We start from the raw sequence: 14613 nt of genomic DNA, 5'->3' as shown, positions 1-14613 counted from the left end.
AGATGGTGTCCTCGTCCCTCAGGAGCAATATACAGTATTCTCCTTCCTGAGGCAACAGATGAATGTAAGTCACTTCCTCATTGTGTTTGTCTTTACCCAGGGGACCCACTTACACATGTGTTGGCTCAACATGCCTTGCTTATATAGCTGCGGTCTTTCACCAATATTTCCATTTTAGACTAAATTACATCTTCATAATAATAGCACATATGTGCTTCTGTGTTCAAAATTAACATAAAGGAACCTGTAATATATCTGCACATTACTGTTCATTATAAGCACAGATATAATGCACTATACTGTTTCAGTTATGGGCTGCACGGTGGTCGAGTGGTTAGCGCGCAGACCTCACAGCTAGGAGACCAGGGTTCAATTCCACCCTCGGCTATCTCTGTGTGGAGTTTGCATGTTCTCCCCGTGCATGCGTGGGTTTTCCAAAAACATGCTAGGTTAATTGGCGACTCCAAATTGTCCATAGGTATGAATGTGAGTGTGAATGGTTGTTTGTCTATATGTGCCCTGTGATTGGCTGGCGATTGGCTCGCTCGAAGACAGCTGGGATAGGCTCCAGCACCCTCCGCGACCCTCGTGGGGAAAAAGAGGTAGAAAATGAATGAATGTTTCAGTTCTTGTGACGGGGGGAGGGGGTCAAGAGATGGCATTTGACCTTGTATGACTGGCTGTAAAACTGCAAACACATTGCCTCTTTGAAAGGATGTGATTTATGATACCCTTTTATCAATGCATGAATACAAGAGACATTTAATCAATTTTTCCCTTGCAACTGCATTTCCGCAGGGGATCTGTGAAACCAATTTTAATAACAGCAAAACCCATTTTTCTTGACGTATATTTCAATGTATATAATTTATTGCGAAACGGGTGACCGGTGTCATCGCGAGGTTGAGGTGACTACTCACGCAGGTCATGAAGTATTACGATGCAATTACACGATTGGTAAAAAAATGTGCCACAGTTGAAGATATTTCCCAGGATGATTTGTTGTTCACAGCAATTGCCCACAAAGAGATCAAAATAGAAAACCAACAAACTGTTAGTGCCAGACGTTACCAACATTTGAACCACAAGACTGTTGATATGTGTGTGTTTGTTTTTGTTTCACAAACAGCAACAGCTCATCAGATTAGCTCGTCTGCGAATAAACTTTCTGATGTTCATGATCTGTAGTTCAAGAATGGTCATTGGAAGGCTCGTATTTGTTGTTATTAAACTTAAACATGGACGGTGGCCTAGTGGTTAGCCAACTTTTTATAAACCAACTCTAAATTGTCCATAAGTGTGAGTGGTTGTTTGTCTATATGTGCCCTGCAACTGGCTGGCAATGGAAACTCGGTTTTCATGCATCATGTTCTTCGTAAAATTTGTTTTATTAAGTAAAATTATTGCCAAAATCTGTCTCAGTTATGATATGGCCAAACCTTGCGTCTAACAAACTTGTCCTAGTCCTAACTCAGAATGGAGTGCCCCAACAAAGCAACCATGTATTGATGACTATGTGACGGATGGATAGTGGTTCTTTTAGAGTTGGGACAATATAGACAGATTCCTTTGATCATCTCTTTATGATTATCCTTATGGGTGTAACTTTGTGTCTCCTTTCTCCCTTGATGCTCATCAGTTTTTGTCTTCAATAAAGGTAAAACTGATGTCAAATTTAAGTTTATCTTTTTAATTTGTGATTTATATGCTTTTCGCATATTTTTCTGTATGTAAAACTATAATTGTTCCATATTTTGGGTTAAAAATGTTTTGTGTCTCGAACTGAAAAATTGGTTTTAAATTGTTTCCCATGGGAAATATTGTCTCAGGTTTCACCCGACCCTTTGGAATGGATTAATCATGAAAACCAGGGTTCCACTGTAATAAATTGCTTTGCACAGTGACTGGGTTGGACCACTGCCTCCACTCACAACTAGAGTTCAGATAGCCTAAGGGCCTGTGTGTTGTCCTATTTTCCCTGGCACCGCCTTTTTGCCATAATGACTCACTGTGGCCTCTTCAGGGATAATCGCCTATTGAAATTAAAGGGGTCCTATTATGCTTTTTTCCACTTTTCTGACCTATAAATTCATGTTTAACTATGCCAAAGTTTCGGATAATGAGGTTTGGAAGTGAGCACCGGCTCAGAAGATTCTTTACATTTTAAGAAAATGCACACATATTTGACTTGGGCTTTTGTATAAAGCCAGCTTGTGAAAAAAAAATATTGGCATATCATGTATCCATATAGTCTGTACTAATTTGCATGATGTGTAGTCTCTAGCATACTGATGTCCACGTTTTCTGTAACCTGTACCACATCCCAAAAAAACTATCCGCTCTGATGATGCATCTCGACATTTGTTTCCTGATACACCACGGAAGACAAATATAAAAACCACACTGGGACAAATGGGTGATGAAGTGCCCTCAAGGGAGTCTGTCAGAATGCAAGCGAGGGTTATTATGTGTGATACTCTGGAGGCTGATTCATACATCACAGTTAACAACAGCGCTCATTCACGACTGAATGAGACACCTGAGCGCTAAAACGTGACTCACGCTGTGCTGTCTAAATTTGTTTCTACCCAACATTCACTGACAGCAAATTGATGATGCAAGCCGTGGTTGTCTCCAATGTACAGTATTTCTGTTATTCGATCTAACCACTTCAATGCCATCCTTGTGCTTCATTTTGCTTATTTATTCTATCACATTCGGTCTCTCACTCAGCAGTAATCATCATTTGTTGCTCCGAATCCATTCCAATATTTATTTTTTCACAGCTACACAACTTCTACATGTCTTTATGCTTCAATGATTGTGTTTTCATAAATCCTTAGTGGAATTACACAAGCAAGCAGTGTGGATTACATAGATGCAAAGACTACACCATGACTCCAATTCCATGTGTTCATCGATCATATTACATTATCATTCATTAGCGGTGAGTACCTGTACACTTTTATTGCTCTGAAATGGAAGAACGTCTACATCAGGGGTCTCAAACTCAATTTACTTGGGGGCCACTGGAGCTAGGGTCTGGGCGAGACTGGGCCGCATCAGGTTTTCCAAAAAAAAAAAAAAAAACGCATTTATTAAAAACAGAAAAATGAATAAAGTTTGCGTTGGTTTCGATTTTCTACAAGAAAAGCTCTGATAAAACATTCCACTGTTCTCAAATATCTTACTTTTTATTTTTCTACACAAAATAAGATGAAAAATAAATAAACAAATCAAGAATAAAGAAAATCAATCAATCAGTAATAAATAAATGAATATAATAATAATAAAACGGCAAATAATAAAAACATAAGAAACCACATATAGTTGGTGGGTAGACAAATTATTTTTCTTCAGATTAAAATGAACAAAGCATTATTAGAGCCCTGTAGACATGACAAAAAACGACTATAGTCACATTTATACTCTTTTTATTTACAACATATTGCGCAACTGCAGGGTCTTGAGACACATGCTAACTCGCAAACTAGCGAGCTAGCGACCTAAACGGTAGCCTTCAAGTTATTTCCTTTAAACTTAAATAGCCAAAAACGTACCACTTCCACACGGATAGGGAGGATAACATTAAACTTTCATATCAAGGCGGGGGGCTCAAACTAGTGTCCTGCGGGCCACATTTGGCCCGCGGGCCGCGTGTTTGAGACCCCTGGTCTACATCAAGCAAGCAAAATAGACTTTTTATGGACATTTTTATCAATTACTCACAGTTTTTCACCATTTTCTGGTGATCCCAGTACTTTCTGGGAAAAAGTGGGAATCTACTATACCTATCTGTCATATCTATCAGTAGTGAGGAAAGCTCCGGACTCCACAAATCCATAAGCAGCTGTCACAAGAGAGGACTTCCTTACAGAAAAACTGGAGCTGCCTTCAAACCTCTTTTTGCTATCCTAACCTCTTCATTATTTCAGTTTTTATGTTAGGCCACAGCTTCCATTTTCCTTTTCGAAATCAGTTTTTCTTCTATTTCTGGTTGCATTCCCTTCCAGCCCTCCCTTTTTTTCTTTCTCTGGGGGGGTTAAGATTTCATTTTCTATCTGTGCAATATTCAAAACAAGCAGAAAAAAACAACAACCTTCTCCTTTCATCATCCAAAGCCCATCACTGCAGCTGTCCTTAGAGAATATGGTGCCCTAGTATGTGAACAAAACACACAGTTGCTGAGGAGCCACTCTTGGAGTGTTTGAGTGAAACATGCATACAAAACATGACAATGACACATCACAAAAAAAAGACAAACAGAACTACCCCAAAGAAAGTAAAATGAGGACACATGGACAGGTCACCCTGTCTTGTTCCTGCAGAGAGCAGGAGGTGAAGACGGAAGCAAGGCAGGAGGAAGCGCAAGTGATTGAAGCAATGTCTGCACTTAAATGCATTGCTTTGTTCCTCACCCCCCCATTGTTGCGTGTACAATGCAGCGAGGTGTTATTCTAATGTTTGGCGACACGGACACATTCGAGGTCACGCATACATGCATGTTTTCTGTTCATACTACCCAACAGGCCTGGCAGACACCGTTTAAATGAAAGAAATGAGAGGGGGTGTGACAGGAAAATACAAGCAGAGGACTCAATCAGGGGTGAGACAGGATGAAGACTGTGGAACAGAGAGAGAGAGAGAGTGCAGGGTCGGCCAGAAAGAAAACTGGAGAGCGGTTAGCACTGGAGAATGCTACAAGAGGAAATGAGATGAGGAGAAAGGAATTTCTACTGGATCCAAGATGTAGCTTGAAAGCAGAGAACACCCCAGTTACAATCCTGTGTGTGTGTGTGCATGTGTGTGCATGTGTGTGCACACCACAAGAACGGAAAAAATGCCAGAAACGTGCAGTAAATATACCTGTTAATATTCAGTTCCTTTGATTATTAACACCATCGTCAGAGCAAGAACTCCAATATTATTGACACACAAACTTGCACATCACAGCCTGTGCTGCAGCACAACAATTATTTTCATGATAACTTTTTTCTGTTAACAATTGACTTATTTCTCTACAAAATGTCAAACAGTAAAAGCGACACTCATTAACAGCATTCAGGTCCCTAAGTCAGGTCTTAAAGAGACATCCACTCCAATTAAATCAAAGAGTGACTAACTGGTTCGTTGGCTAATGCGACATTTCCCTTCATGCAACTTGATGCTCTCTTTTGTTAGAGGCATCCCTGACAGGTAAACAACTACATACTTCAAACAAAGAATCAAAGCAAGTATTGAGATGTTTGGTGATCAGAAAAAACACAACAATGACAACATTATGGTGTGACTTTCATTTAAAATGCCAGACACTCCAGCACGTTTTAATGTGGTTTAATGTGAGGTTCATTCCAAAACAACGGAATGCAAAAAATGCAACTGCACTGCACACCTCTCAGTTACAACAATAAACATTGGTACATTAACAGGTCTCGACCTTAAAGGGACGACTGATGAGCAGGCATTGGCATTTTGCTACATTCATTAAGTCAGAAGTTGCCCAGTACAAACTCCCTATTGTGACTGCAGCAAAAATGAATGGTCCCATAATCAATCATAATAAAAATGGATTTCCATTGGCAGAAACACTTAATGCTTTGCTATAAAACATAGATGGAATGATTTGTAACGAAAAAAAAATTAAAAGACCCAGACAGAATTGGAACTTTCAATTATGAAACTTTGTAACTGTAGTGGTCCCCACAGGACTGGAATCTATTTGGGGTGTTTGGCTCACGGTCTTATTTGCATAATTTTCATGACATATGTGTATGTGCCTGTATTGGACGCTGTAGGTGATAGGAATAACGTTGTGGTACAGACAAAAAGCGAAAAAACGTAATGAATGTATAAGACACACTGAATTGTGGAGGAGCGATTGCAATACAGTTGAATACGCTGTGCACGTGCACATGTGTGTGCTTGTTTGTCAGTGCAATTCCACCACCCTACACACACACACACAAACACTATGCATGTGCTTGTGTGCAGCATAAATAACTGTGTGTAATAAGTAACTGTGGAGGAGTGATTACTATTGTGGTAAATTGCAACAAAAGAAAACAACCTGAAATTGTCTGTCAAAGTCTAGATACATATATCTGTAAATTAGCTGAAACACATATAAAAAAGTCCAAAAGATGCCTGAGGAGAAGAAGCCTTTATTGTTAGTGTTTGTAATGTATATTTAGTCATCGTATTAATAAAGATAACTGTGATAATTTTGGTCGGGGTGATTGTGATATGAAATTTTGACATTATTACATCCCTATGCTGTGATAAGCATCAAACAGAGAAAAAAAACTCTTTTTAATGGGTAATCAATGCTGGAGCCTATCCCAGCTGTCTTCAGGCGAGAGGCGGGGTACACCCTGGACTGGTCGCCAGCCAATCACAGGGCACATATACATAGACAAACAACCATTCACACTCACATTCATACCTATGGACAATTTGGAGTCGCCAATGAACCTAACATGAAAATCCACATGCACAGGGAGAACATGCAAACTCCACACAAAAATGGTCGAGGGTGGAATCGAACTCGTGACTGGTAAGCATCCTCATCTAAATTTCTCAAAACACAGATTTTGTAGGCAACGGACGTAAATGGTGTATGTACATACTAGGGATCGACCGATATTGTTTTTTTACCGATTTTCTTTCCATCACCCTTAAGGCTAATTAAGAGTTGAAATCGTTCCCTTGTTATGGTGCGGTGGCGGCATGCCGAGACTGTGTGTGTTGCAGGGTTCTCCGGCACACAAAGCTGCCTAGTGGATGCCTGTCTGTAAATCATGCGTGAAAAAATATATCGCCGAACCCACGTGCGAATCGGCTGATACCGAATCAAGTAAAGAACGCAAATATCGGCCCGATATATCAGCCGGCCACTTGATCCTTAGTACATACTCAGAAAAACCACTTGCATTGTCCATAACTGCATTGTCATTTGAATCTAGGAAGGAACTAAGCTGGTAAGCCGTTACCCAAGTCTGAAATACATGCTTTCTTTCCTGGCCCTTTTTATACAAATGCTACAAGTCATATATGACTGAATAAATATGTCGAAAGAAGGGTATTTACAGTTAACGATTGGTCATGCAGCACAATACTGTAAAGTCCCTGAGAAAAAAAAACAGTATTGAGTTACTGATCAAACTCAGACCTGTCTTGTGCTGCCGACAGCTAATGTTCACACCGATCTGTCAAGTCTTAATGGAAAACTTGAGTGAAACTAAAATATCCAGCCACAAACATGGGCTCCAAAACAACCATGTGAAAAGATGTTGTGTAAGTTCCCTCAGTGTGCTGGAAGTGTTGGAACATGAGGATGTGATGGTATCCAAATGTATGTCGGGCAGCTGTATTTTGGTCTTTAAAACCTTCAGAAAGAACAACGCTGAGAATCAGGACTCAACAGACACAAGTGCAAACAGATATGCAATCGTTTGCAAAAGCACAGGAAAGGGAGACTGCGTTCTATGTGGCAAGCTGTTGCATAGGAGAATGACATTGTTGCAAAACCTGATTTAATCAGAATGCGCAAAGACACTTACTCACGCCGAGGTAATACACATTATTCACAGAGGTCTTCATGCTTGTTATGACACTGTCAGCAGGTAGAGGTCATCCCACAGAGAGATAACATCTCCACAGGGCATATGAAGGGCAACATGAGGGAGCAGTTAACCCTTTATTTACCCCTTCTGAACCTGCATGCAGGGCCCGCTGTGGCCAATCCTCACTATTCCAAGTACTGTTTTCTCATTGCGGGTAGATTACACTGGGAGTGCGACTCTGCCCGACCCGGATTATTCCACCAGGCTAAAGCTGCCTGAACCGAAACATGTCTGCACAGTCAACATAAATGTTTACAGCAAAATACAGTACTTCCCAGAGAGCAGGCCTTCTAAGACAAGGCAAAAAGCATGCACAAGCATAGTAGAACTCTAATAAAAATATATATATATTGATTGCCGGCATTCTTATTCAATCATGACAGGGGGGTTGAGAACCTCTCCCTGATGGCGAGAAAGAATGAACCGGATTTTGTCAATACAAACCCACTTTTCTCAACCACACTCAAGCCCATTATAGTGACCAAGCTGGGACCTGGTTTCTTAGTTCAGACTCTCATCTAGTAGTTCCACTGTCTGTTTCACTGTGTTTCCAAAATATCTCAAATCACACTTGAGCTGTAACGATACCATAAAATCAAAACAACAAAATGCTGGTTCCACACTGGTGCCGATTTGAACTCATTACTTAAGGACTACAAAATAAATGTTGCTTTTGAGCTTTTGTGCTCACAACCGTAATTTGCTTTTCTAACACAAAATAAACATATGTAAGAATCCGTAATTAGAAGTGAGCCATGAAAGATGTTCAGGATGGTTTTCAAAACGCTCGGTTTCAAAAGGCGTGGTAAAACTCATCCTTTGTGATGTCACAGAGGGACAGAATTCCTTATATGGTTCAAGCACGTTGGGCGTGTGACCAATCACAGTGGAGTGGGCATGCATGGGTGGAATAAATTAAAACAGACCCTTTTGGCAGGAAGAACAAATCCAAGGAAATACAGCTGGAATGGGTGCAGATTCTGGAAAATCTAAAAAGTTTTCTGTGCGGGTTATTGTGTGTGGCTGCTCTACAGGACATTTAACATTTAACACTTTAGTGGAGCATTGTGAGATAGCTTGAACAATCAAGTAATAAATAAAATTAATTCTTTGGACTTTAGTGCAACATTCATTCATTCATTTCACGAGGGTCGCGGGGGTGTTGGAGCCTATCCCAGCTGTCTTTGGGCGAGAGGCGGGGTACACCCTGGACTGGTCGCCAGCCAATCACAGGGTACATATAAACAAACAACCATTCACACTCACATTCATACCTATGCACAATTTGGAGTCGCCAATTAACCTAGCATGTTTGGAATGTGGAAGGAAACCCACGCATGCACGGGGAGAACATACAAACTCCATACAGAGATGGTCGAGAGTGGAATTGAACCCTGGTCTCCTAGCTGTGAGGTCTGCGCGCTAACCACTCCACTACCGTGCAACAGTAAATATGAAATAAATATGTAAAATAAAAACAAAACTGCACCTCAACTTAAAATATCCAGTAGGCGTGTAAACAAATAAGAAATTGACTGTGATGCGATGCACCTTTGTGTTGTCGCGAAGCAAATTTTCTTTCCGCTTCACTCCGCTGACTCTTCGTCTTCGTCTTCGGCTGGATTGTCTGGGTAAACTCGCTGTATTGTGTCGGTTCTTTGTTGTTGAGGTGCGGTATCATGTTTGTCATGCTAAACGCAGTCTTTTCGTTTCCATTTCTTGAAATCCCAATTTGGCATAATCCACACAGTATAATAATGTACCTTCTTCTGAGTGTGCATCTGGTCATACAGTATTGTATGTACATTTGCATCTCTTCTATCATTCTGTTGACATTTGGTACAGGTTGCCAACTAAAACTGGTTTTTGTGATGCAGGGGATTTACGTGTCTCTGGTATGTTGTTATTATGTCATAGTTGAAATTTCTGCAGGTTGTTGTGTTGTTGTTTGAATGTAAGCATTTCTGTTTTGAATGAAGTTGGTGTCATACATGTTATTATGACAGTGATACTGTGCAACTTGGGAATATACACTGTTGGGTATCATCATGTAGTACAATCTGAACTTATTCCAGTTTATTTTTATACGCTCAAAACTTTCAAGTGACATTTTTGGCCTTTTTTTTGACAAATTGGTGTTCCGTTTGCATGGAGTTCATGTGAGTTCTTGAGAAACACTTTTGAATTCAATAAATAATTCATGGCAAAACAGGAAGGTGGTGTTTGTAAGATGCTTGCTTATATTAACAAGCGATAAAGACACTCATACAACCTGTGTTGCGCGCATACAGCTGCACCAGCATGCTCTACTAAACTAAGCTAATCCGACTAGCCTGCATTCACGATCCATAAGAGAAGCGTTTAAAAGTTTCTTTTCTTTTGAAAACTTTCTCTGGTGTGCCAGGCCACCGTTTTGACATGTTTAGTTCTGAAAAGGGCAGGTTAATGTTTGTGATGCAAACGTTCCTTCTCCTCACGATGAGAGCGTTTCATTCACATCATGTCAATTACGGTTAAGCATGGAACAATTCCTATTGGCCTATTGCCTTTTGTGATTCCATTAATCCAGAAATCATAGGAATAGTCACGTCAAGAATCATATCTTCAATTAAAGTAAAAGGAATGTTGGATTTTCATTCATCAATTTCATTCATCATTTATATTTATTATCATAATATATAAATATGCATTTCAGGCAGTTTCTGTAGCTGCACGGCGGACAGTGGTTAGCGCACAGGCCACACAGCGAGGAGATCCAAGTTCAATTCCACCCTCGGCCTCTGAGGAGTTTGCATGTTCTCCCCGTGCATGTGTGGGTTTTCTCCGGGTACTACATATTAATTTCATATTTACTGTTGCACTGTGGTCGAGTGGTTAGCGTGCAGACCTCACAGCTAGGAGACCAGTGTTCAATTCCACCCTCGGCCATCTCTGTGTGGAGTTTGTATGTTCTCCCCGTGCATGCGTGGGTTTCCTCCCACATTCCACATTGTGAGTGTGAATGGTTGTTTGTCTATATGTGCTCTGTGATTGGCTGGCGGCCAGTCCAGGGTGAACCCCGCCTCTCGCCTGCGAGGATAAGCGGTAGAAAATGAATGAATAAATTCATGTTTCCTTTCTCTTTTTCAGTGCATGTTACTTGTTTATCAAATTGTGTTTCAACAGTAAAAGAGAAATGCACATGTGTTGTTGGTAATTAGTGCCAAGTTCCGCCTCCAGCTGCGCCACTGAGAATTTGGCTGCCTGTCGCAGCACTGACAGACGAAGTGCAGTCCGCTCTTATGTGTGAGACACCACCTCTGTCCTTGTCTGTGTCCCACCACATCTGCTACGTATTAGCTTGATGCCATGCAGGAAAAAACACAATTCTTCTGTAGTCTACTTCAGTCAATCAGGAAGTGAATTGGGGGGTAGTTTCCTGTTTCCTGTTTTACAGACAGTATGGACTCCCAGTGTCCACGTTCAGTTTCCGAAAGCCATGAGTTCCTCCCGTAAACTCAGGAGAGTCATCATCTGGCAGAGTGTCACAATAATAAGTGGTCTCCTAAACAAATGTTCTACTCTGAGTCACCAGCCATGCTACATGCCAAAGAGCCTCTGATGAAAACAATGTGATGCAAGGGTTGCAAAGGGCTGTAAGGATCACACAACATGACGGCTGCTAGGTGACTGCACGGTGTACACTCAACTGTCGTCACCGTGTGATATTATAGAGGTGGGGGCTAACAGTCGGAGCTTGGAAGTGATGACAGTGTCAATAACTGGAATTTTGTTATTAAAATGTTAAAGGAAAACTGCACTTTTTGTGGAATTTTGTGCTATAAAAAGAGAAAAAAGCTAAAAAAAATAACAAAAAAAAAAACATGTGTGAGCTAACAATACACATATCGGGACACACCTATTTCAATTATAAAGCCATAAAATGTTCTATTTACATAACTGATCGCTTTGTAAACCAAGCTACAACGACATTGTTATTGTAGCAGCTAACACGTTGTTATTGTAACAGCTAGTCTGGGGCATCTTTTCCAATTTATAAGAGGTTGGTGGAAAAAGGTTTCTATCACTGGTTGCCAGCCAATCACAGGGCACATATAGACAAACAACCATTCACACTCACATTCATACCAATGGACAATTTGGAGTCACCAATTAACCTAGCATGTTTTTGGAATGTGGGAGGAAACCGGAGTACCCGGAGAAATCCCATGCATGCACGGGGAGAACATGCAAATTCCACACAGAGATGGGATTGAACTCGGGTCTCCTAGCTGTGAGGTCTGCGCGCTAACCACTCGACCACCGTGCAGTATTATATATTATCATAAATGTAACATTGCATGTATACATGATGTACTGTATATAAAAATTTAAAACAAAGATTTTTTGGGGGGGTACCATGATGTGCGTTGTTAACTCCCAGAGAGAAGAAAATACAAAAATGGATTGTGGATGATAGGTAAAATTCCCAAAAAACTGCAGCTTTACATATTTCCATCCATCCATTTTTTATGACGCTTATCCTCATTAGGGTCGCGGGTGTATGCTGGAGCCTATCCCAGCTGACTTTGAGCAGGAGGCGGCGTCCACCCTGGACTGGGTACCAAGTGACAACTAACTGGAACGAGATAAACACTTATAAATATATCATTAAAATTCTGGGCATATTTCTGAACTGAAGGTTTAATAAAGTATTTCTCTGTCATGTCTTTGTTTGAATCAATGCACGCTTTCCATTGACTCTGCTGCCAATACCAGCAGCATAAAAAAGCTTTAGAAATGTCTAATATTGTATTAGATTTACTCAAAATGAGCCATTGTATTGTTTTTGTCAAATGTGTGTATGTGTGCTCTTTTTTTGTGTGTTGTGCATTTGGATTCGGACAATCCGGACAGCACAGCCAGGATGAATGGGGTGCCAGATGTCCGGGTGATCGTTCCGTATTGACCAGGGATAACAAATTAGAGCACACACAGCAAATGAATGCGCCACGAAATGCATTAAAATATAAAATCAAAATACAGTGCAAACCCTTTTACTATTAAGTGTTCCATATGAAATGTTATTATAAACTATTGGCCAGGATGACATTATTTTTCTTCTATTTGGAAATGTTGACTGCATTTAATTATGGCTACAACTTCTGGAGGTGATTTTGTTCCTACACTGTAATTATTCCAGTTATTATCTATTATAACCTATGAGATACACCGCTCTTAAGTGCAGTACATATGCTGCCTTGAGACAAATATGCATCATTTCTAAAGGGGGTCAGAAAAGCTGTGGTCACAGCTTTCAATGTACATTCAGCATTCATGGCTTCATTCATAAGAAATATAGTACATGCACTTACAAGTCTCTTGCAAACCAGGATGCCCACTGGAGATAGCTATCTAAATATAGAAAGCTGAATAACAGTCAATGGTTGGACTGTGGTTGCTGTTTGGAGGTGGAAAAAAAGAAAATGCTTTTTATGGCGGCTATTAGAAAATCAAATTTATATGTAACTATTGAATTATTTCTCTGTGTATATATATGTAGAAGACGGGAATGCAAGCATTGTAAATGTAACACGCAATAGATTTCTTATGCCAGCTGCTACATTCCCACAGTCCCTCCATAAGTGACTTTTCCGCTGCATTTTCATTTGCTGTTTACACAGTAAAGCGTGTGATTTGAATTACAATAACAACATTAACAAGACAGATCTGTCCCGCTCCTCCAGCCTTTGGTGCCTGTCTGGCCCATTAATGAGGAGCCATCCACCAAGGCGCTCAGACGGGGGGGTAGGGATTTTTTTTTCTTCTTACCTATTTTTATTTTAACGCTCTGAAAAACCCGGAGACCTTCCTCTTCTACCGCCATGCTCTCGCCGTGCCTTAGTTCCCTTCAGTCGGCTAAACAGACACAGTCCTCCACGCTGGTCGCTTGTGGCCTCTCCAGCAATGGGATAGTCCAGAGGTTTTGCACATCTATGCTCACAGAGTAGCGATCACACGCCGAGCTGCTAGCTGATTGAGAACAAGAGAACCGCTACGGTCCCTACCGTCCGTCACTCGGCAGCAGCAGCAGCAACGGTGGGGGTGTGGCATCACGGAGCCCCGCCCACACTATGAGGAGTGAACTGTGTCACACACTCACTGTGGAGAGAGAAGGCCTGGCATTGTGGGCCCTTCGCAATCTAATAAACTATTATTGTTGTAGCTACAAATCTGAAGGTAGACAAATATTTTCATGAAGAACTAAGTGAATTTTCAAAAGCTGAAGCGAAACTGAAACGCTTTGAAAAGATGCGAAAATCTAAATTTAGAATGAAAACAGGGAACGATGAATGAAAACAAATTGGGACTTGAACCAACCATCTCTGGGTCTGAATCCAAGCACTTGAACTATACAAATCCAACAGCCATTTTAAGCAAAAGGTGGTATACACTGTGTACAACATTCTGTTGTTGTTAAGAGCATAGTGGTGTGCCTTTGGAATACAAAAATGTGGGAATATTTAGAAAAGTGGCTTCAATGGTTGCAATCACAAATTAATGTTAACTAGAAATCAGAATTTGCTGTCTCTGAGTTTAGCTATTGCCCCAATTGATTGACATGTGGATGTAAGGGGGCACAATTTAAATTGCCCGTTATGTATGAAATTGTACTAACTGTGGGAATATTTTGAATATTTTGAATATTTCTGACTAGGTAGCAAACCTGTCCTGACTGAGCTGAACATTCTGATTTTGGATTTGTTTGAATTGGTTACGTGAATGGTTGTTTGTCGATATGTGCCCTGTTATTGGCTGGCGACCAGTCCAGGGTGTACCCCGCCTCTCGCCCGAGGACAGCTGGGATAGGCTCCAGCAAAATGGAGGAGTAGTTATCGGGCAAAAAATGAGGCAGGAAGTAGGAAGAAGAGGAGGAATATATAGACAAAAATGGCCGACTACAATAACATATGTGTGAATGCATTCAGCATTGAGCATTTCATCTTGCTTT

General features: G+C 40.7%; 1 protein-coding gene across 2 annotated transcripts in view; it reads right to left on the bottom strand.

Moving 5' to 3' along the window:
• rasa3 (RAS p21 protein activator 3) overlaps positions 1 to 13674 on the bottom strand; it is a 43409-nt gene extending 29735 nt beyond the window's left edge. For both annotated transcript variants that reach the window (XM_058089016.2, XM_058089018.2), the window contains exon 1: positions 13434 to 13674. In XM_058089016.2, the coding sequence (XP_057944999.1) occupies positions 13434 to 13488 (55 nt within the window). In that variant the 5' untranslated portion in view covers positions 13489 to 13674. The remainder of the gene's footprint in view (positions 1 to 13433) is intronic.
• Positions 13675 to 14613: the final 939 nt, after the last annotated feature.

This window comes from Doryrhamphus excisus, linkage group LG13 (assembly GCF_037039965.1).
Source record: "Doryrhamphus excisus strain RoL-2023G ecotype Guam linkage group LG13, RoL_Dexc_Guam_v1.1, whole genome shotgun sequence".
NCBI classification, from domain to species: Eukaryota; Metazoa; Chordata; class Actinopteri; order Syngnathiformes; family Syngnathidae; genus Doryrhamphus; species Doryrhamphus excisus.
Note: the sequence above shows the minus strand (reverse complement) of the source record. Positions and strands in the feature narration are given on the sequence as shown.